This window comes from Diplotaxodon limnothrissa, linkage group LG17 (assembly GCF_057381915.1).
Source record: "Diplotaxodon limnothrissa isolate DT_005_m linkage group LG17, D_limnothrissa_male_GT1.1, whole genome shotgun sequence".
Lineage (NCBI taxonomy): Eukaryota > Metazoa > Chordata > Actinopteri > Cichliformes > Cichlidae > Diplotaxodon > Diplotaxodon limnothrissa.
Window position 1 is genome coordinate 18,886,071 of NC_140612.1, and position 23,403 is coordinate 18,909,473.

At 43.8% G+C, this 23,403-nt stretch overlaps 1 protein-coding gene across 4 annotated transcripts in view; it reads left to right on the forward strand.

The window, feature by feature from the left end:
* lrp6 (low density lipoprotein receptor-related protein 6) overlaps window positions 1–23,401 on the forward strand; it is a 48,004-nt gene extending 24,603 nt beyond the window's left edge. The window contains exons 3-23 of one of the 4 annotated variants that reach the window (XM_085376757.1): window positions 1,269–1,466; window positions 1,547–1,743; window positions 2,744–2,878; window positions 4,562–4,958; window positions 5,239–5,410; window positions 8,882–9,098; window positions 9,187–9,476; window positions 10,717–10,943; window positions 11,018–11,202; window positions 11,330–11,656; window positions 11,901–12,103; window positions 14,148–14,359; window positions 15,509–15,699; window positions 16,336–16,545; window positions 16,625–16,750; window positions 17,545–17,790; window positions 18,035–18,145; window positions 18,502–18,732; window positions 18,862–18,998; window positions 19,403–19,500; window positions 20,745–23,401. In XM_085376757.1, coding sequence (XP_085232883.1) covers window positions 1,269–1,466; window positions 1,547–1,743; window positions 2,744–2,878; window positions 4,562–4,958; window positions 5,239–5,410; window positions 8,882–9,098; window positions 9,187–9,476; window positions 10,717–10,943; window positions 11,018–11,202; window positions 11,330–11,656; window positions 11,901–12,103; window positions 14,148–14,359; window positions 15,509–15,699; window positions 16,336–16,545; window positions 16,625–16,750; window positions 17,545–17,790; window positions 18,035–18,145; window positions 18,502–18,732; window positions 18,862–18,998; window positions 19,403–19,500; window positions 20,745–21,045 — 4,411 coding nt within the window. In that variant the 3' untranslated portion in view covers window positions 21,046–23,401. The remainder of the gene's footprint in view (window positions 1–1,268; window positions 1,467–1,546; window positions 1,744–2,743; window positions 2,879–4,561; window positions 4,959–5,238; window positions 5,411–8,881; window positions 9,099–9,186; window positions 9,477–10,716; window positions 10,944–11,017; window positions 11,203–11,329; window positions 11,657–11,900; window positions 12,104–14,147; window positions 14,360–15,508; window positions 15,700–16,335; window positions 16,546–16,624; window positions 16,751–17,544; window positions 17,791–18,034; window positions 18,146–18,501; window positions 18,733–18,861; window positions 18,999–19,402; window positions 19,501–20,744) is intronic. The other 3 variants (XM_085376760.1, XM_085376759.1, XM_085376761.1) reach the window with 3 other exon arrangements.
* The last annotated feature ends 2 nt before the right edge of the window (window positions 23,402–23,403 follow it).

Genomic DNA, 23,403 nt, shown 5'->3' on the forward strand with positions numbered 1-23,403 from the left:
TGGGCTGTGGGGGGAGGTGGTTTGAGATTGAGGTGTGGGATCTGGGTAGAGGAAAAAGAGGCTGTCCAGCTGTGATGGTAATTAAGGCAAACAAAGAGGAGAATTAGCTGCACAGCAGGAAGCCCGCCTTCCTCATAACACCTCCACATGTGTGCTTCATGTGAGGAAGACATGGTTTTTAGAGCTGTTGGACTCTGGGAGAGCACATTAAAACAGTTTTTCTTTCACAAAGCAGCCTGAAACCACAAAAAAACACTGATTATTCAAAAAAAGAAACCGTTTAATCAGGGTTTGATGGTATTGTTCGTGATTTAATCGGCTGTGGTAGAGTTCATCTGATCTCAATCTTCAGCCCAACATTGGTCATAGGTGAGTCGACCTGGACTAAACCTGACAAGCAGTAAAAACAGTGGAAAACTTTAACGATGACAACAGCTACCTAAAAATAACAGAGGACACAATCACACACTGCATTATATTATATTACCAGAAACTTTCTAAAGAGTAGTATATTTAGATTTGGTACATGGTGTCACCCCTGGGTATCCCTTTTTCATCATATTGAGGCTTTACGAAAGAGAGAGAGTGGAAAAAGTTCAGCTTATTTGGACTGATGAAGAATATTCTGTGTTTGTATGTCTGAGGCTGGAAATCAAATACCAGCCCCCTGCCTGCAAACTGTGGTTTCTACAGGCCTTCAGGCCTGCTGACAGAGATCACACATCCAAATGTTTCAGGGACATCCAGCATCCATCATTTTGTTTATGTGAGCTCCACTCCCAAGAGTCTGTGTTCACTCAGCCGCACTACCAGATATTTACAATAAAACCTCTGAAGGACGTATCCTCGGTGGTTTCTAGATAATAGCATTTATCTGCAGCTGAGATGTTCCTGTAGTTTATTTAGAAACCCTGCACAGATTAATAACAGATAACAGCCAGTAGTTTGCGCACAGCAGTGGAGAATGATGTAATGCAGGGAGGGAAGATGTTTAGGTTCTCTAAAATTTATATTGCCTGACCATCAGTCTCATTTCATGAAAATGATGGTTTAAAATGAAAAAGTCAAAACTTGTAGGTTATGTTGCTGTGTGTAAAAACCCATCTTTTACTGCACAGCTGAGAGCTGTGCTGGTTCTGCAGTAGTTTGTGGAAAACGATGAGGTGCATGTGTGAATTTCACTTGTCTCTCAATGTGTGGGCACGCTGTTTAGTGTGGAGTGATTAGTGTTTCGTGTCTTTGTGATGGTCGTTTTTCTGTGTCTTCAGCTTCATGTACTGGACTGATTGGGGCGAGATCCCAAAGATTGAGCGGGCGGGCATGGACGGGACAAATCGCTCCATGATCATCGATAAGGAGATCTACTGGCCCAACGGGTTGACGCTGGACTACAGCCAGCAGAAACTGTACTGGGCCGACGCCAAGCACAGCTTCATCCACCGCTCCAACCTGGACGGCTCCTTCAGGTATATGCAGCGCCACCTTTAGGGTTTTTGAAGCTGGGTGATGAGTTTTTTCAAAACTGTAACATGCTGTGTGTTTTCAGGGAGGTGGTGGTTAAAGGTGAGCTGCCTCACCCGTTTGCCCTCACTCTGTTTGAGGACACGCTCTTCTGGACTGACTGGACCACCCACTCCATCCACTCATGCAGAAAGCAGACAGGAGGTGGCCAGCGTGTTGTCCACTCCAACATCTTCTCTCCCATGGACATCCACGTCTTCAGCACCAAGAGACAACCCACCGGTGAGTCCAGACAGTTTCATCCCCTCCGACATGTTCACTGACTCACTCGGGTAAGAATCTGAGCTTTGAAAAGAACAAACCAGGCCTCTCTGCAGATGTGTTTAACAGCTGCATGTTTCCTCGGTCTTCACTTGTCCTCATCTGTGATCAGACAGTCCTCTTTCAGGCTGTGGAGAGCACAGAGCCCTTCAGGTGTTGAACAGAGGCACATCCTTCCAACCAGATGTGAGAATATCCAACATATGGAGTCTGTGAAGCTCCAGCTGCAGCAAACCTCATCGGATTTATGCACAAATGTTTTTGTTGGCTCTCTGATAAAGAATCTGAAACACAGTCAGATTCCTCGTCTTGTGTATTTTTATACTTGGGGTTAAATTATTCACAGGAAAAAAAAAAAAAAAGCTCTAGAAAATCCTTTAAAAACCCCAACGAGGTGTTGTGGTTTGTGCAAACAATAGCTTGGCCGTGTTAATTCAAGCCAAACAACAGCAAAGTTTCCTCACTGAGAACATGTGGCACTAATTAAAAAGCCAAGCACTGACAGATTTGGTATCACTGTACTGTGAAAATGCTGTTTAGATTTCTGTTTTGTTCCTAAAAAGTCCTTGATTTGTTGTTGAAAAGTGCACAGGAACCTTGTTAGAGTCATTAAAACATAAAAAGATAATTTAAAACAAGCGAGGTCTCTATATGTCAATTTCTTGTTTGTTTTTTTTTAAAGTGGACTTTTACGTATTCAAAATGAAAAACACATTTTTACTTTTAAATGATTACAAATGCCAAACAATTGCTTGTGTTATGTCACTGTAGCGACATGCAGACCACCCAAACACACAGTTCTCTGCCTGATGTTTATCCTTTAGTGTCTGATGTAAGAGCTGTCATCTGGAACACATGAATGATTTCCTGAGGGTCGTGCTGAGGGTAAAGTGCAGTTTTGAGGCTGTAACTTGAAGGTAACTGGATTTTTTTTTTCTTGTTTTTTTTCCTTTCGTGGCAGCAGTGAATACTCCTTGCTCCCTGAACAATGGAGGATGCTCCCACCTCTGCCTCCTCTCACCTGTCAGGCCTTTCTATCGCTGTGCCTGCCCCACTGGGGTCCAACTGCTGGAGGACGGCAAGACCTGCAGAGACGGTAAGAACGCTCTCCGCCTTCATTGTCTGTCGGTTCCTGACGCAATCTGTCAATTTTTAGCCGTTGTTTTTCAGGGTTTTGTTTTTTTTGTTGTTGTTTGTTTCTTTGTTTGTCTTTTACCTGAAGCATTTTAGTCTGGGTTTAATAGTAAAGTCAAAAGTTGGACTTTGACTAATAATAAAACAAAAACTGCAGACAAACATAAGGACAAAGAAATTATGCTAGAGCTCAGCTACCTTAGATTGCAAAGGTGTTCCTAATGAGGTGGTTGGTGTATATTTAGGTCTATATAATCCAGAGAGTCAGATTAAACTCGCAAAATGTGCATTTTGGCTTCAGAAACACTCAAATGGAAACCGAAAAAGAGTCCAAATATTTCCTGAAGTGCGTCAGTGAGCAACGTCGATGCATGCAGATTATCTTTTATTTTCACCCAGAAAAAAGGGAAAAAGCACAAAATGCGAGCTTGTATAACTGTTTACAAGGATCCAGGCCGAGCACGCAGATTGGATTCATTAGTGTGTTTGAGCTTTTTGTTCCTGCTTGAAGAGAAGCCGGCAGATTTTCTGGTGCCAAACCTCATTAGCTTTTCCTCTAATTTAAAAACTCCTGATAATGTGCTCGCTCCCACTCTCCACCTCCTCCTCCTTCTCTTCTTCATCGTAGTCATGTACAAGCAGAAGGTGGTGCTGGGCTGACCTGTTGTTGCTATGGTAATCCGCCTCCATGAGCGGGGCCGGCCGTTTGAACTGCAGCCCGACGTTTCCCCGCCCTCTGCCTCCTTTTATTTACATTTTCGGGTTCAGTAACCCTCGCCTGTAGAGCAATGGGAGTTTTGAAGGCGGGGAGGCCTTTGTGAGAGACGGGATCACATGATTCCCCTGCAGACAATGCCCCCTTTCACTGCTGGGGTTTAACCATTTCAGCCAAGGGGGGTGAGCTGAAGGGTCGATGTTTGTTACTTCTCTGAATGTTAAAGAAATGAAGTCAGGTGTTATATCAGGACTGCGAGTAAAAGTCCTTCACACAGAGCCCCAGGGTTCATTTCTGCTGTGCATGTTTTTAATTAGCTGTGTGCTAACAGAAAGAAAATCTTCACCAGGTGGATTCAGACCTGCAGTAATTCCCCTTCAGGGTTTACACTGCTCTTTATATGTAAGATATCAAAACCTTCAAATATCTTTTACATTTCTTTTAACTTTAAAGAAGGCAGACATAATGGTCTCAAACAAGGCTAAAGATTTTCACTGGACAGTTTTTACATTTCAGTTTTACTCAAGACCAAAATGATCACACTTAGTTTTAGTTCTCTGCAGTATTCGAGGTCTAAACTTGGTCCAGAGTGGATAAATTTTGTATGGGTCATATTTTCAGCTGTGGGCGGATTACCAAACAGCTTCATACTTGTTGAAAGCTGAGATGGAAAAATGGTTCAGGCTGCCACTGTAATGTGTTATTATTACGACACCATAGATGGTCTATAAAATTATCAGTAAGTATGTTGATAATTGCTGATCTCAATTTTTATGAATACTGTACTAGCCTAGGTGAAACTCTAATGCTGTGATATCTTCATTACTTTGAATCGGCATCTTTTTAAAGGTGATGCAGTAATGTAATTGTAAAAAAAACTTTGAGTGATGATGTTCTGACCCTGTTTCTAACCTATGTGTTCCTCCTCAGGTGCGACGGAGATGCTGCTGCTCGCCCGGCGAACTGACCTGAGGCGAATCTCTCTTGACATGCCAGACTTCACTGACATCATCCTGCAGGTGGACAACATCCGTCACGCCATTGCCATCGATTATGACCCGGTGGAGGGATACGTCTACTGGACCGATGACGATGTGAAGGCCATCCGCCGCTCCCTTCTGGATGGCAGTGACGCTCAGTTCGTGGTCACATCTCAAGTGGACCACCCTGACGGCATCGCCGTCGACTGGATCGCTCGGAACCTCTACTGGACCGACACTGGGACTGACCGCATCGAGGTGACCCGGCTCAATGGTACCATGCGCAAGATCCTGATCTCCGAGGACCTGGATGAGCCCAGAGCCATCGTTCTAGACCCCGTGGCTGGGTGAGTCTAACATCTGGAAGAAAATAAAGGAGAGAGTTTTGTGATCTGAATAAAGGCACAAAATATTTATAAGCATATGTCAGGATTTTAAAAATTCTCAGATGAGGCTTCAATCAAAGATTTCAAAGATCTGAATCTCATATTTGGAGTTATTGCAAACAAAACTTCAGAGTTTAATTCTGTGAAATCATTTTAAAACGTTCTTTGTAGAAGTTCAGGTGTTTGACTCCTTTAAACCAACAAGGTCAGGTTAAAGTTTTTTTCCCCTCCTGTTTTTCAGGTACATGTACTGGACCGACTGGGGTGATGTGCCGAAGATCGAGCGGGCCGACCTCGATGGGATGGAGAGAGTGGTGATGGTGAACACGTCTTTGGGTTGGCCCAACGGCCTCGCACTCGACTACGAAGAACGCAAAATCTACTGGGGAGACGCCAAGACGGACAAGATCGAGGTTTGTGTTTGAGCTCCAGATTTTACTTTGATGCTCAGAATTCTTTAGTCTTGGTGTCCTGATGGTTCTCTGATCTGCTATTCTTAAAAGTCAACCTTTATGATTTCAATCTTTTGTCAATTTTAAACAGGGTGGTGGGAACAGTTTTCACACAGGTTCTTTTAGTTTTTGTCAGCACAGAGCTTCAAGTCTTCTTATAGGGCCACTCGAAACACCACCAGCTGTCCTGTATGTAAAATAATCTGTGTTGGAGGCAGGCATGTCAAGCAAATATGTGAAAGATAAGGATATTGACTATGGACTGTTAGATCAATCCAGCCTTGTAGTTAGCAGTGCTTTTGTTCTGTTGGTTAATCTTAGCTGGTAAACAGCTGTTAGGTACATTACTGCTTTCTGTTGGTGGTAATGGTGCTTTACATGCAGGCACAGGTAAAACATGAGGAACATGGACTTCAGGTTAAACAGTTGAATAAATATTTCAGTTATTGTGAAATTATGATTCCTGTTTGTGATGTTGTAGATCTGAACATAAAATGACAGTGAAGTCGTTCTTCTCCTGACTCAACACTCATTTTGGGCTGTTTTTTGGGTTTTGTTTGAAGCATCATTATAAATTTATAGAAATTAAAAATTTCAGTAATTTCAACCTGTCAAAAAAAAATCTAACCTCAGATTCTGCCATTAAGCCAGATTTTTGGTAATAGCCCAATATTCAAACCACCACAGCTGAACTGAACATGAAATCACCCTAAACTTGTGACGGTGAGCGACTCGTTCAAGGAACAGTACAAGCAAATATATAACGTTCAGAATAATGTTCACTGATTGCCCTTTTAAATAATCTGGTGCTGACGTTATTTTCTACTAAAAATATTCAGAGCATAAAAAAAGCACTAGACTCTAGTGCTTTTTTTTATGCTCTGAATGTTTTTCATTGTTCACTCTAGTGACTAGAGTGAACAATGAACATTAAAATGGTTTACAGTTTTATTTTCAAATGGCCTCCTGAAGGTTTGCTGATGTTTTATTGTTTTGTTTTTTTTCCTGTGAGAGGAAACGTTGCAACTGGACGGTCTCTTCAGCTCTCTGTTCGTCGCAGAGCTGTGAAACTTTGTGCTCATGGCAGCTGTGCTCGGTGTCGACCGTCCAGCTGGGTCTGAAAGTAAAAGTCTGATCTCTTTCTCTCTGCGGTTTGCATCCTCACGCCATGCTGTCATGTTTGTAGCTGATTTTATATCTCTGGTTTTCATCTGACCCCACCTGAACCCCTTCTTAAACCCCCCCCCCTCAGAGATCATGTTGATGCCTGGCAGTGCCCCGGCAGAGGGGCCTCTGCCCCCCCCCCGGGTTTCTCCGAGGACCCAGTTTTTGCGGTGAGATCCCACATCTGGTTCCGATTGCGGCCTGCGCTCCAGCTGCGGTCGGCTCTGTTTAGAATAGACCCAGAATCTGAAACCGTCGCCGCGCTGCGGTCTCAACTCCCAAACCAGCGGAGACCTTTTGGCTGAGGCCGTCGGGCTGAGGATGGAAACTTCGTCTTATATTTATACACCACGTTCCTCCGAGGCCCAGTGTGTGGAGATGTTTTTGAAAGATGGCAGCCGGCCACGCAGGGGCTGTTCTGGGAGCAGCGAATCGCATTGCTCCACGCTGCACTGATAGGTGGAAGGACGCTATACAGATTACAGGCCTCACTGTTTTTTCTTTTCTGCAAATTCCTCACATATTTGTCTCTGTTGACACTTTGAGCCTCCCTGCATGTTTCAGAAATGATCTTATCGAGGTGAACTCCTCTTCATGTGTTCGCCTGTTTCACCAACACTGCTGCAGTTAAAAAAAAGAATTGCCTTTAAAAATGAGTCTTGGGTTCGATGTTTTGTTTTTCTTCCTCTCACCTTACTCTTTGTGCTTTGGTCTGCTGGCTCATGAAAATGTAAAGCTTTTATTTTTCATGGTTTAATTACACAAAGAACTTTTAACAGTGTATATAAGAGAATACAGGAAAAACTGCATTAACCTGCACGTACAGCTCAGAAGTTTAATGATATTAAAAAAACAATAACTGGGTTAAGTTAAATTTTCTCTGATAAAATATTTAGCTGAAGGATAAACACTTGAAACAGCTAAGTTATGAGTATGCAGGTTGAATTGGTGATTTAAAAGAGAAACAATTAGAAACAGTCGAACATAAATATTTAACTAATAGTAGCATATAGTTGGCTTTTGAATGTTAAACGTGCTGGATAAAAAGTTTAATTTATCTAATTTAACAAATGACTAGCTTAAAGTAAGCTAGTCAGGAGCTAAAGACAAGTGGCTTAGTGTATATCTTTTTATTTTCAAATAGCTGTACAGCACTTTGTTTGAAAGCACTTTATAAATAAAGTTATTATTATTGTTATTATTAAAAAGTTAAAAATATTTATGTATACATGAACAGATGAATCATTAAAGTCACAGATGGTTGAAATGTTAAGCTAAAAGTAATAAAGTCGTTTAGGTTGTTGGCTAAGTGTAATTAATGGTTAAATGAGCGGTGTTGAGGGTCCACATGGTTTCTGCAGTGACTCAGTCCTTATGCATCATGTTTGGTGGTGCTGATGGAGGTGTGTTGGAGCTCCTCTGATGGTGCGTCAGTGTGTGGAGGCTGTAACGTCAATTCAGTCTTTGTTTTAATCGATTGCAGCTTCATGTGTGAGTTTTTCTGTGCTTGTGTCCCGTGGAGTGGGTCTTTACAGCACTCTGTCCTGGTATTTGTCGAAGTGAGATGTCAAATTTTGTGTGAGAGCAGAAGAAGAAGAAGAGGAGGAAATGTGGCACCCATATGCTGCTGTTGTTTGTTTGCTCCGGCTGTTGCTTCTAATTAGTGGCTCTGCGATGTGCTGCCAGGACGCCTGAGCCCTTATGAGCATGCTCTGTATCCACAGTGAGTCTGCCCAACCCCCCATCTGTGCAGCACTGGCTAGAGGAAATGTTCTGTGATGGGACCTGGTCTGTTCTCTGCTCATCCCTTTGTTTTACAGGAACTTGGCGACTGCATGGACTTTCAGTTTATAGTTTGATGCTGGTTTAAACATACTGGAAATGCGGCAACCTGCATTGGAAGCAGGTTTATAAACTCTTCCTGCTGGTGTCAGCACTTTTAATACAGCAAACATCAAACTCTTATTCAAACCATAACAATTAATTTTTTAAATTTTATCCCCATTTTTCTTCCTCCTTTTTATCTTCTCCTTATTTTGTTTATATCTTCATTTTATTCTTTACTCTTTCTTATCTTCTGATTTGGAGGTTGGCTTCCTCTTTTTATTCTCACTTCTTCCTCTTTGTCTTTATGTACTTATTCCATTTTTCCACTTATTGGCTTTGTTTTCATACTCTTCCTTTATATTTCCTCTTTATTATGCTTTTCCTCTTCCCCTGATGTCTTCCTTCTCCTTCAGACTATAATTTCTTACCTTGTGTTTTCAGGTGATGAACATGGATGGGACGGGGCGACGGGTGCTGGTGGAGGACAAGCTTCCTCACATCTTTGGCTTCACCCTGCTTGGAGACTACATCTATTGGACAGACTGGCAGCGGCGCAGCATCGAGTGCGTGCACAAACGCACCGCAGTGAGAGAATTCATCATCGACCAGCTACCCGACCTCATGGGCCTCAAGGCCACGAATGTACATGAAGCTTTTGGTGAGTCCAGCTGATGATGGTCTGGTCTGCAGCAAATAAACCTCCCCATTTTCTCCCCAGATGCTAACTTTCTGCTTCACATGCTCAGGTACGAACCCGTGTGCGGATGATAATGGCGGCTGCAGTCACCTCTGTCTGTACAAGCCTCAGGGCGTGCAATGTGGCTGTCCCATCGGCCTGGAGCTTATTGCCGACATGAAGACCTGCATCGTCCCCGAGGCCTTCCTGCTCTTCTCTCGTCACACAGACATCCGCCGGATCTCCCTGGAGACCAACAGCAACAATGTTGCCATCCCGCTCACTGGTGTCAAGGAGGCTTCAGCACTCGACTTTGACGTCACCGACAATCGCATCTACTGGACCGACATCACTCTGAAGGTGGGACTCATTTTCACATACTTGTTTTTAGTCGTTCTCAGTTTTGTTTTTTTTTGTTTTTTTTCTTTCTTCCTCACGTCGTCTGAATCTTTTCTTCTGTTAGTTTTTTTTCTTCTTTCTCTCTAACACTTCCTGGTGTGAGCAGAACCTTGGTTGTGAACTAGGGGTGGGTTTCAAAAATAAATTTTAGCGTGAATAAAGCTCTATCGATTCATTAAATCCTGAATCATTTTCTAAATATAAATGTATTTGCCAGAAACGCGAGAATTTGAGGTTAAAGCTCACAAAACGATTTCAACAACCACCAAACAGCTAAAACGGCAAATGAGAGCAGGTAAACGAATTCCACACAAAGATGTAAACAAAAAGCTCGGACCCTGCGCATCAGAATGTGTGAGATGTCGGCTTTCTCACCTGACGGCATGTACATGGACACGCCATCGGTGCAAAAAAAGACAGCTCACTGATTCTGAAGCTGCAGGTTTTGTCATTCTCCAACCAAAATTCACTGAACCAGCAGCAAAAGAAGATCAAAACTACACTTCACATTTGATGAACATTGTCATAAATTCCCTCTTACTTTTGCTGTTTTGCTTCCATCATGATAAAATCACACTTCCTGGGCAGTTCTCTCTAATTGTACTTCAAGAAGTGTTTCCCATCTCAAACCACTGTTTTCTGTATTATTTGCTTGCTTATTACGCACTAGTCTACCGTTGTTTACAGTGCTGTCGGTCACTTCTTTGTTTTGTTTTGTTTTCCAAAAATGACCTCCAACAAAAAAGCCTCATTTCTGCTTTTTAATACCAAAGAAATTAAAACTAAAATTCTGCCAAACTGCAAAACGCTTGGCTGGTTCTCTTAATAAAACCTCTGTAACTTTGCTCTGCTTCAGTAGCATCAGGTAATGTCCATATGTTGATTCTTGCTTTTCTTCAGTTTTTGATCTACAGCAGAATATTTTTAAGGTTATCTGCTATAAAAAGCCAGGCCAGGAAAATCTCCTTCATGATTTTCTGTGTTTTATCCTCATTTACTTTGACACAAAGGCATCTGCTGTGATGCTCACACCTCTGATGAAGTCTCTCAAGTCTCAGTACTGATAAATGATGATATTTCTGACTGTCTGAGTCAAAATCTAATCAAATCAAATCAATTCTAGAAATCAGTGAGGATACCCAGGCCTATTGTGAACTGCTGTTGTTTATCCAGTCTTTACTTTGACCTTTGACCTGTGCAGACCATCAGCCGGGCCTTCATGAACGGCAGCGCTCTGGAGCACGTGGTGGAATTTGGTCTGGATTATCCGGAGGGGATGGCGGTGGACTGGCTGGGAAAGAACCTGTACTGGGCTGACACTGGCACGAACCGCATTGAGGTAGCCAAACTGGACGGGCAGCACCGGCAGGTTCTGGTCTGGAAGGATCTGGACAGTCCCCGAGCTCTGGCTCTGGATCCGGCCGAAGGGTGAGAACCGCATGAAGCGGTCTGCAGGTCATGATGGTGGGTGTGGTTTGTGCTGACCTGTCTCCTCTCTGCAGGTACATGTACTGGACAGAGTGGGGGGGGAAGCCAAAGATCGACCGAGCGGCCATGGACGGGACAGGACGGATCACGCTGGTGGCCGATGTGGGGCGAGCCAATGGACTCACCATCGACTACGCAGAGCGCCGCCTGTACTGGACCGACCTGGACACAACGTTGATCGAGTCCTCCAACATGCTGGGTAATCTCTCAACCTCATAACTGCCAACCTAACCATTCAGCTCATGTTAGAGTAGCAGAGCGCACTTCGTGTTGTGTGACATAAACGATAGAAAGCATCAAAGTTTTTACTTCTTCGTCCCCTTTAGGTCTCGACCGTGAGGTGATTGCCGACGACCTCCCTCACCCGTTCGGTCTCACCCAGTATCAAGACTACATCTATTGGACAGACTGGAGCCAGCGCAGCATTGAGCGTGCCAACAAGACCAGCGGGCAGAACCGCACTGTCATCCAAGGTCACCTGGATTACGTCATGGACATCCTGGTGTTTCACTCGTCCAGACAGGGCGGCTGGAACGCCTGTGCCTCCACCAACGGTCACTGCTCCCACCTCTGCCTTGCTGTCCCTGTCAGCAGCTTCGTCTGCGGCTGCCCCGCCCACTTCTCCCTCAACTATGACAACAAGACCTGCAGCGGTGAGAAGACGCTTACACCCCTGCATGTATACAAACATCATGCAGAGTTATTTTGACACCTAGATTGAGAGAGAAATAAAATAACTGAAACGGCAAGCGTCATCTTTGACTTCTGTATGGTGGCCTTTATGGGACATCTCAGACTCAGCTGAAGTTTGAGCTTGATAGCTTGAGTTATCTTTGTTTACTGTTTCTGCCCCACAGAAGCTCTAAGAATTCTGTCTGACGTGTTTCTGTCTTTCAGCTCCCACATCCTTCCTGCTCTTCAGCCAGAAGACAGCGATCAACCGCATGGTGATTGATGAGCAGCAGAGCCCTGACATCATCCTGCCCATCCACAACCTGAGGAACGTCCGCGCCATCGACTACGACCCACTGGACAAGCAGCTGTACTGGATCGACTCCAAGCAAAATGTCATCCGCCGTGCTCAGGAGGACGGGAACCAGGTACTGCATCCATTAGAAAAACTGGAACCACTGCCGGTCCCTGGGGAGAAAATCCAGATTCTGGTGGTTTTAGTTAACAGTCAGATCAAAACTGCCAGAGGAACTGAAAGTGTTTTTGGACAGTTGGAGAGTCTGTTTCTATAAGAAACTTAAATTTGTCTCCTACATTCACATGAAAGAGATTCAAATATAGGTGTGTTGCTAATGTTGAGTAACCACTACCATAAGTTCGCTACAAATACTCCAATCACCGCACACACACATGAATCCGGTCTTTAAGTGACGGGGTATGAACCCTGCTTCTGGGTCCAAACTGCTGTTTATTAAGGCTGTTTTGTTTTTAACATGTTTTAATGTTTTGTATGTTGTTCTATTTAATCTAAACAAGCCCCTAAAAAGAAAAAAGAAAAAAAAGTCAGTGATCACTGTGTACCACTACTCATTTTAAAGCACAGTTTTTAAAACCTTATGATATAGCTACAGCCCAGCCCGTGCAGCAGTATATTAATGACTAACCTCATATTGTGGATGGATTATCTCAGTAGTTCTCCTGACTGAAGTTTGGTCCGTTTACAGCATCCTGCCATGCGATTACATTTGTCTCTAACCATCGGGAACTCTCACGTTAACTTTTATCGAGTGGAAAAAGGTTCATCCTCCAGCTTCACTGTGTTTATGTTATGCTAACATAGCTGTGTCACTAGCCACCAGGTAGCACATCATTATATACCAGCTAGCTCAACTTTAGTAACGTCACTACTGTTTCGTTTTCTGGCTTCAATTATGTTGGAAGTGATAGCAGAGCTGTACATTTTGATTTTTTCACAAAACTCTGTCAGAACATGCTATATCATGTTTAGGTGGAAACTAGCGAGCCAACTCCCTGCTAACTTCTAACTCTGTTAAATTTGATAAATTCTGTTTTCATGGATGCCTGGATTTTACACTTAATTGTTACCCCTGGTAGAGCAGCACACTGATCCTTTTATCAAAGAAGAAAGAATTTAATCAGTTTGTAACTCTCAGTGATGCTGCAGTGTTCGTTTGACTTCAGGACCTGAAGCGGAGTTTGGACGTCAGACTTAAGGACCGGATAACCGGTGCCATAAAAGAAAACGACGGGCTCACTGGATATAAAATAAGGTCCCGTCTGAGCCCCATGAGCATTTTTCACTGCAATAATTGTAGTAAATGTGCAGAAGTCAATTTGACCTTCATACTGTTTTAAGCGCTGTTTCAGACCCAGAAAAGTCAAGATTTATTTCCTTTTAATATTATCAGTTTAATTTTAACATTTACGATTCATAACCTGATGAGTTCACCACATTTAAACAGAAATGGAGACAGTTTACATCCACTACGAGAAACAAGCTAACGACTAAATCTGGCTTTTGTTAAGCATTATTTTTTTGTATAATCAGCTCTGAGCATCATGGGATATATTGTAGTTTCAGTAAACTGCAACAGTTTAATGTCTTGACATTTTTCATGAATCTTCAACTTTGAACGTAAACAGAGAGATGAGACAGAAACCTTAAACCTGCAGTTTTCTCAGGGGGAGTTCAAGTCATTCCTAAATAAACACCGCAAACGACCTTAGTGACAGCATCTATAGAGAGGAGAGGGCCATGTGTGAGCATGTGCAAACGATATGTCGCCACTTTGATGTCGTTCTTGATGGAGGGTGTTGGTGTGCTGGTGTCATTTTGGACATTTTGTGCGTAAGTCTGTCCCGTATTCAGTAAGTGAAAATAAAATGAACAATAAAAGGTGAATCAAATGGACCATTATGGCAAGGCTGGGATGGTCAATTTGGTAAAGTAAATCCGTTGGGCATCTTTCTTTGCCTTTAGACAATAATTCTGATGGCAAAAGAGCCAAACGGGACAGGCAAAAAAAAAAAAAAGAAAAAAAAGACATAAAACAAATAAATATGTAAAAAAAAAAAAAGGACATTTTGTGCGTGTGGGCAGTAAAAACAACCTTCATTTGTCTCTTACAGATTAAACATTTCAAACTGCCCGTTTCTGGTTTGTTTTTCCAGAGCATGACAGTGGTGTCGGGCTCTCTGGGCGGACACAGTCAGGGTCTGCAGCTGTACGATCTCAGCATCGACATCTACAGCCGCTTCATCTACTGGACCAGCGAGGTCACCAACGTCATCAACGTCACCCGCATCGATGGCAGTAGAGTCGGTGTGGTGCTGCGGGAGGAGCACGACAAGCCGCGGGCCATTGTCGTCAACCCGGAGAGAGGGTCAGTACCACTGAGGCCTCACGCCAGTAATCGCCATCATTACATCATCATCATCATCATCAGGGCACTTTTTTCAGGCCAGTCAAAAATGACAAAACAAAAACAAATGTAAATGCACATCCCTGTCAGCATGGCCACATAGGCTCAAAAACACAACGTAATAAATATTATTAAATCCTTTACAAATAACAGTATATTCATATATGAATATAAGTGACGATAAATACATTTTTTGTTCAAATGAGAGACTATGAGATGAGATAGCCTTTATTTGTCAGTTGCAGGTCTTTTGCCCACAACCGAGATGACAGACCATACAATACACAAACATCACATTGGGGAGACAGGTCAGGCTAGGTAGCGAGGAAAAAAACATCGAAATGTGTAACACAAAAGGATAATACAGGAATGAAATCTTTTAGATTTCTTCAGATTCTTGTGTTTTTTGTTGTGTATGAGTTGAATCTTTGTTTCTGGAAAGCATCAGGTTGCGGTGAGATGGACCTGTGGTGTAGGTTTAACACAGAAGTATAAATCAAACCCTGAACGTTTGTCTCTGGATCAAATATTATGATGTTATCATCTTGCCTAGCAACCACCTAACAACAGACAAAAACACCCAGTATTTGTAGCATGGGCATGTAATGGTAATAAACTGGAACAAATACTGTGGGGTACTTCATCTTCCTTGTTTACACCATCCCAGGCTGAAAAAAATCGTTATGGAAACTGAAATCTGTTCAGGATTCAACATTAAACAGCTGAGAAACACTTGAATGATAAACATTAACATGATTCCTGGTTGTAAATCAGCTCTTTCATCCTCCTGTGTTTCTGTAGTTAATCTGATTTAGATCCAGAAAATGTCACCTGACCCACCTGCAGGTCGTCTGTATGGCAGTGTGTGTGTGTGCACTCTGCCTTTAATCACTCTCTAATTTGTCCTCCATGTTTGTTCTGTCGGGCTGCTGCAGTTCACTGGCTCTGACTCGCTCGCTCGCTCTGAGCCATAATTGTAGGTTAGTTTCAGGCCTTGTGGTCGAGAGATGAAGTCTGCAGATGTTCTGGTTAACTTCAGAGCAGCGAGAGGGAGAACGTGTACAAACCTCCAGTCTTTGTCCTCACAGCCCGTACATTATGTCCCCACAGGTACATGTACTTCACCAATCTAATGGAGCGCTCCGCAAAGATCGAGCGGGCGGCGCTGGACGGTACAGAGCGTGAGGTGCTCTTCTTCAGCGGCCTGATGAAGCCCGTTGCTTTGGCCATCGATAACGAGGTGGGGAAGCTGTTTTGGGTCGACTCAGACCTGCGGCGCATCGAGAGCAGTGACCTCTCGGGTGAGTTGGGGCCGTCGGGTCCACTTCAGTGTCACCTGTCCAAATATTTTACTGTTTACTGCAGCTTGACCAGAGGCTCAGAGTTCGTCTTAAAAACTGAGTTTGGTGTTTTTCAGCTTTGAAGATATTAAAGGAATTTATTTAAAACTGGAGTTCATCCTGCTGCACATTCAAATCAAATCTGTTCCTGTGGATTCTGAACCTAATGCTCAGCAGTACGAACCTAAACAGGAAATAAACAAACCTCCATGAATGTCAGAAATCAGCGGAGGTGGGGGTTGGTGTGGAGACCGGCATTCCTGTGATTCTCCGGCGCCGCGTGCCGGCCGGCAGGAATGTAAACTGTTCAGTTCCTCAAATGTTTCCTCCTAAAGGAAACTCGGCCCTGCAGATTTTAGCTGCAGGAGGCCGTGAATCCTTTTTCTCTTGTGAATTTTGTGCCTCTGGGACTCCGCCTTGATGAGCAGATTTTCAGGCTGTTGACCTCGGTGTATCGCTCTCCATCCTCCCACCTCCCCTCTGCCTCACCCCTCAGTTTCTCTCCCGTTTCTTTGCTCCTGAAGTTTTTGCCCTACAACCTTGTTCTTTTTTTTTTTTCTTTTTTTTCTTTCCCGGCACTTTTTTGAAATGATTTAGGAGCCAATCGCATCGTGATTGCGGACTCGAACATCCTGCAGCCCGTGGGCCTGACTGTTTTCGGGAACCACTTGTACTGGATCGACAAACAGCAGCAGATGATCGAACGCATCGACAAGACGACGAGGGAGGGACGGACCAAGATCCAGGCCCGCATCGCCTACTTAAGTGACATCCACGCAGTCCACGAGCTCGACATGAGGGAGTACAGTGAGTCCGCTTTACATGCACGATTTAACAGATCAAACTCAAACTGAAACCGCGCTCACCTGAGCTCTGCGATTTCCAGGTAAACATCCTTGTACGTGGGAGAACGGCGGCTGCTCTCACATCTGCATCGTGAAAGGAGATGGGACGACGCGCTGCTCATGTCCTGTTCACCTGGTGCTGCTGCCCGACGAGCTTTCATGTGGAGGTGAAGCATAAAATCATCAGCATTAATAAAGATTGCTCAAAGATTTGAGCAACCCTCCTCTCAGTAAAATAAAATAGATAGATAAGGGCTATTTGAGATAACGATATATATCGGATAGGAAAATGTCTATCATTTCAAATTAGCCTATTGTTTATTTTGTGGTGACACAAAATAAACTGTTTACGGCAACATTTTTTCATCATTTTGATGGTCACTGTAGAATTAATTTCTTAAAGTTCTCTCTTTCTCTTATATTTAATATAACCACACTACGGACGGACAAGCGACTGTTTTTGTGCGTTGTCGTTAGCAACAGCGACGATAAATGCACTGCGTGGCTCCGCTGTCCGCATGTTTATTTTCCACATAAACCTTTCACAATAAAGCTGTAGATCCTGTTGAGGTTTTTCAAAATAAACCGAATCACGTGAAAGAGTACGCAGAGTGTTTACAGACGAGAAGCACGTCATGTGCTAAAAAGTAAACATAAGAACAGGTTTTCCCCCGCAGCACGCCGTGTAATAAATACTCACAAAGAAAATTGCAGCTGTTTGAGCTTATGTAACACTCAACTCCAGGTGCACGAAGCCCAGCTGAAAACACTTCACGCAAGTCGAGTTGCCCGAGAGTCACAGAATTTTAATAAATGTCTTATATCGGGATATGAAATTTTGGTCATATCGCACAGCCCTGATGTAGATATTGACAGATATGTGATATAGATATATATTCATATATTTGAATACAGTTTCAACGTTAATATAAGGTTTGACCAGTGTCTGCGTCGTCCTCAGAGCCGCCCACCTGTTCGCCGGAGCAGTTCTCCTGCACGTCGGGCGAGGTGGACTGCATCCCACAGGCCTGGCGCTGTGATGGTTATGCCGAGTGCGACGACGGCAGCGATGAGGAGGACTGTCCGGTCTGCTCCGACTCAGAGTTCCAGTGCGATAGCCGGCAGTGCATCGAACTGAGCCTTCGCTGCAATGGAGAGATCAACTGCCAGGACAAATCTGACGAGAACAAGTGTGAAGGTGAGCCGGGTAAGACAGAATCTTTGAGGCGGGATCGCCGCAAAGTAAAACTTTAATTCCTCAGCGATTTAATTTTCAAAGCTTGTGTGTGTGTACCTGTGAGAGTGTACAACATTTGTTTGATAATTTCTAAACGCTTCACTCCTGAAATAAAAGTCAAAGGAGCCACAGTGTTTAAATATCAGTGGCCCGACCACAAACGGCAGCTGTAACAAGTCTGTTGAGCGTCTTTTGCCTAAATGTTTGTCTGCAGTTCGGTGTCCCGCCGATCAGTTCACCTGCTTCAACGGCCAGTGTATTGGGAAGCACAAGAAGTGCGACCACAACATGGACTGCATGGACAACTCAGACGAGACGGGCTGCTGTGAGTCTGCAAACACAAACATCCAAAACATCCGAACAGTTTGATCCGGTTTATCTTTTTTAATCTGATCACTTGTGTTCTGACCTGCGGGAACATCTTAGCTGTGGTGCTTCTGTCAGACTTCAAATCACTGAAACAGAAAAACGTCTAACAGTTATGAATAAATACGTACGTGTACTACACCAAGAGTTAGGGTACACACATACCCACACAGGTTTACTGTACACCAAGAGTTAGTGTGTGTGTGTGACACCAAAGCTGAATCAGTTCTTTGTCTCCATCTTATATTAGTAAAATAATAACTAGAACTTATATTTCCATAGAAAATAAAAATAAAAAATCTTCTGTGATTTCAGATCCAACTGAGGAGCCACCGCCGCCTCCTCACAACACCATCGGCTCCATCGTGGCCGTGGTCATGGCATTGTTTGTGGTGGGCGCCATCTACTTTGTGTGTCAGAGGGTCCTCTGTCCTCAGATGAAGGACGACGGCGAAACGGTCACCAACGACTTCGTGGTTCACGGGCCGTCGTCTGTGCCGCTGGGATACGTGCCGCATCCGAGCTCACTGTCCAGCTCGCTGCCAGGTGATGATGTCATCCTGGGTCACACATGGCAAATTTTCCCCGCTGCTCTTCTCAAACTGACCAAAAATCTGAAATTCATGTTTTATTTAATAAATAACTGCTGATTTTTGTGTATAAACCCATCGACAGGTATGTCCAGGGGGAAGTCTGTGATTGGCTCCCTCAGTATCATGGGTGGGAGCAGCGGCCCGCCCTATGATCGCGCTCACGTCACCGGGGCTTCATCCAGCAGCTCATCCAGCACAAAGGGAACGTACTTCCCACCGGTGAGAGACAAACACACGCTTACTCTCCCCACTTCCTTCTATAAGACTCTACCTGCTGTCCTTAGCTGGATCCATTGATTGATTGGAAACGTGACTGTGCTGTAAATTAGCCTAAACTAGCAAACGCTGCCCCCCACTATTTGTCTGAGGAACAACTCTTTGTTTTAGGTTTTGTTAAAGAATGAAACAGTGAAGTTATTAACAGTTATTTGTTTATTTTTTTTTGTTTTCGGTTTGAGCTGAATGTAGATTTGGATTCATGCTGATTTAAAAAGCAGCTAACATTACAGTGTCTGAGTTATTTGAGCTTTCTCTTTTTAACACTGCACGTTAAGCCTCTCTCCTTGTGGACTCTCTGGTCCTGGGTCAAATTGGTAAATTTCTCTTATTTTTTTGGTTCGCAGATCCTGAACCCTCCTCCGTCTCCTGCCACGGTCCGCTCCCAATACACAGTGGAGTTCGGCTACTCCTCCAACAGCCCCTCCACGCACAGATCCTACAGGTCTGTATGCTTCTGTCTGTCAGGAACTTCCAAACAGCGTCTGCTGCAGTGAATTCCTGAAATCCCTGAAGTGCTCTGGTTGTGTATTCAGAGGATTCCAGAGTAATGGAGCTGGTTTGGAAATGTAATCAGAATTCCTGCCACACATGTGAATGTTTACCCCTCGGAGATGCCTTCAGGGACCCTCGGCCTTTTTTTTTTTTTTTTGTGTGTCAATTTTTTCACGTGAGACCAAGTGTGTGTTAATATAGGAGGACATTTAGATTCTTGTGGAAAGAAGCTGCGTCTGCTACTTTTTCAGAGTCAGACATCTTCAAGTTAAGAATTCATATAAAGTAAAGAGGCATTAATGACTTCATGGAGCTTTCTCCCCAGTAGAATGCTTGCATAGCATAAACCTTTGAGGACATGGGGCGATCGTGGCTCAAGAGTTGGGAGTTCGCCTTGTAATCAGAAGGTTGCTGGTTCGAGCCCCGGCTTGGACAGTCTTGTTGTTGTGTCCTTGGGCAAGACACTTCACCCGTTGCCTACTGGTGGTGGTCAGAGGGCCCGGTGGCAGCCTCGCCTCTGTCAGTGCGCCCCAGGGTGGCTGTGGCTACAATGTAGCTGCCATCACCAGTGTGTGAATGTGTGTGTGAATGGGTGGATGACTGGATATGTAAAGCACTTTGGGGTCCTTAGGGACTAGTAAAGCGCTATATAAATACAGGCCATTTACCATTTTAAATCTATTTTTGTTTTTCTCTAATTCACACAGGCTCAGCTATATGTGTACACCCCTCCCAAATATTTGGTTCAGGTGCAAATTTTAACATTTAATCAGGTGCGTTTGGTGGCCATTAACAAGCATTTGGCATAATTCTGGCTGATATTCAGCAACAATTCTTGGTAGATTGGTTGGTTTCCAGGCCCGTCTTTTAAGCACAGTACACAAAAGGTGGAGGTGTTGGCCTCCTTCATGATTTCCAGAACTGCCGCTATGCTTGACCGTTGGTCCAATGTTCTTCACTCCTTCAAACACACCTTGTCATTGTGGCCCAACAGCTCAGTCTGCGTCTTGTCTCTGAAGTTCCGTCCTTCTTGAATGCCTCATGGGGGCATTTGACTCTTTCTCCACAAGTTGGAGCTGTTGCTCTGCTTTTCAAGCATGCAAAACACATGTGACCTTTGACCTCTCTACACCAAGTGAAAGAAGCAGAAAAAAGAATGTTTTTTGTTCTCACTCTGCCGTTTCTCTTTTTCAGCTACCGGCCCTACACCTACCGCCACTTTGCCCCTCCCACCACCCCCTGCAGTACCGACGTGTGCGACAGCGACTACACTCCGGGACGCCGAGCGCCGCTCAAGTCCAGCGCCACCGCCAAGGGCTACACCAGCGACCTCAACTACGACTCAGAGCCTTTCCCGCCACCGCCGACGCCCCGCAGCCAGTACCTGTCTGCGGAGGAGAACTGTGAGAGCTGCCCGCCGTCGCCTTACACCGAGCGCAGCTACTCCCATCACCTCTATCCGCCGCCACCGTCGCCCTGCACGGACTCCTCATGAGCCAAATCCCCTGTGATCCCCCACCCCCTCCTCACAGCTCCACCCCCTCACTGTAAATAGCAATTGTGCATATATGAGGTAAAAAACGGGAAAGAGAGACTGATGTAACAGGAGGAGCGAGATGCAGGACGAAAAAGGGAAAAGTGAACCGGGAGCTACAGAACATTTGTACATTGAAAAGAGAAAAGCATATTTATATATTTTCTATACAGTGTTTACTGATAATGCCATAGAGGTTTGTATTAAGAAATTTGTACATTTTTTTATGAAAAGGTTTTATTAAAATCATCACAAATATAAGTTGCCTTAAACCAGGAGAAAAGAGGCTGAAGGACACAAAGCACACAAATCAATGGGACGTTTAACTTATGATGCCAAATATAAAAAACATCGACAGCTACAGGGACAAGAAGAGCTCTGCCCGGAGGCTCCTCCCATCGCCGCGCTGCTCTGTAGTTACCATGTAAACTGGATGAGGAGCGGCTGGAGAGAATGTGGTACTGGGTCTTTGATTTGAACTTACCTCTCCTTCTTTTACTGAACGGTTCGTCTGTGTGGGTGTGAGTCATGTGCTGGATTGCGAATCCAGGACACTCGGTCTGAGCAATAAGGCACATATTTACCAATAAATCAAACCAGAAGCCACTGAGTATCGACGACGCTGCAGGGGTTCAAACAACTGTGGTCCAGTCTCTGAGAGCCCCAGAGACGACACGAGCGTGGATTCTTTTTTTTTTTCTGTTCTGTTTTGTTTGTTGGTTTTGTTTGTTTCTGTTTGTCACAAGGAACTTTTTTTTTTTTAAGTGTCAAACACTGCAGAGAGTTTTGGCACAAACTCTAATGCGCTGCAAAGTACTGCATGACGCCAAATACAAGCGTCAATGGGAAAACTACAGTCATGACAAGGATTTGACTTGGATGTCCTTGTGAGTTACTGCAGCTTCATATTTGCCCTCCACAAACTACATGGACACATATGTTTAACTACCTGCAGCGCAATACCTGCTATATTTTGCACTCTGCAAACTTCGTGTAAGGTCTGCATATTATATTCAGCAAATTTCAGCTCCACGGCTCTCACTGCAAACTGCTTGGTACTACACCATTAACCTACATGCAGTGCATTATAAACTACAGGTGTGAGCCCCTGTTACATTTTACTTACCGGTATAACAAACTTCCACTGGCACCCGTCGTGCTCACACTGACCTCCACGCAGTGCTTGACAAAAAAAAGAATCTTTTTTTCTTCTTTTCTTTTCCTTCTCATTTTCACATGTGCGCTCGTGTCTCTCCGGAGCCTCTGTAGACACGGCACAAACGCATTGAGGCAGCATGACTCACATCCTCAAACCTCTCCGTTGATGTTCAGACAGGATTTAAACCAAAACGTACGCTTGTGTTTTATGTTCTCATCGAAACGTTCTCATGCCCGACTGCAACTGAAGCGAGCCAAAGCTGCACAGTGGACGCAGGAGGCGCTCTTCAGTTTCCACTTCTGTTTTGGGTTTTTTTTTTTTGTTGTTGTTGTTGTTGTTTTTCCTCACGTGTGGAAGCAGCGTTCCCCTTCAAGAACACGATGTTGTGCCTGACCAGCTTCATATCCTTTTTTTATGTTGTTGTTACTTTGAGGAAAAACACACAAATGAAATCCAGTGCCCACTAAATGCTATATAGTATTTTTGTACCACATATTGTGTAGATAACGTATTTATAAGCTATATAGTAAATCATTGTAAATCCATTGAATTCTTGCAGTACTTTTCATTCCGTCTTTTTTTATATTGCCTCATTATATTTTTCTACAGAAAATCACTCCAAACTTACGGTGACAATCTCCCATCAGTCCAGTCGAAGAACATATCCAGGTTTTCTTGTCTGTTTAAAGTTGCTCTGATGTTTGAAGGACTGTTGTGCCAAATCTTTTTTTTTTTTTTTTTTTTTTTTTCTCTCTCTCTTCTCTGTCAAACAACGTGGAGGCAGATGTTGGGACCAGAGGAGAAACATGAGACGCTCGTGTCTGTTAGTCTATTTGTGTCTTTACGCTCTGAGTGAACTTCAATCTTTTTTTCATGAATCGTCAGAGAAGTTTCGTTTCCCTTCCTGCTTTTGTAGGAGATGAATAACACCAGCATGAATTCGAAGACAATCTGATGTTCTACACATTTTTTATTTTTTTAATGTCGGTCTTTAAGCCACTTTTCTGGCTTTTTATTCACCTTATTGTCGTCAGAATCCAAATACAGGGTGCAAGTGAAAACGTGACATTTTAACATTTTAATCAGAACCCCAAACCACTGGCAAGCAGAAACTTCAGTTCGTCTTGATACTTTTTTTGCTTGATAATTGTTTTGTTGTG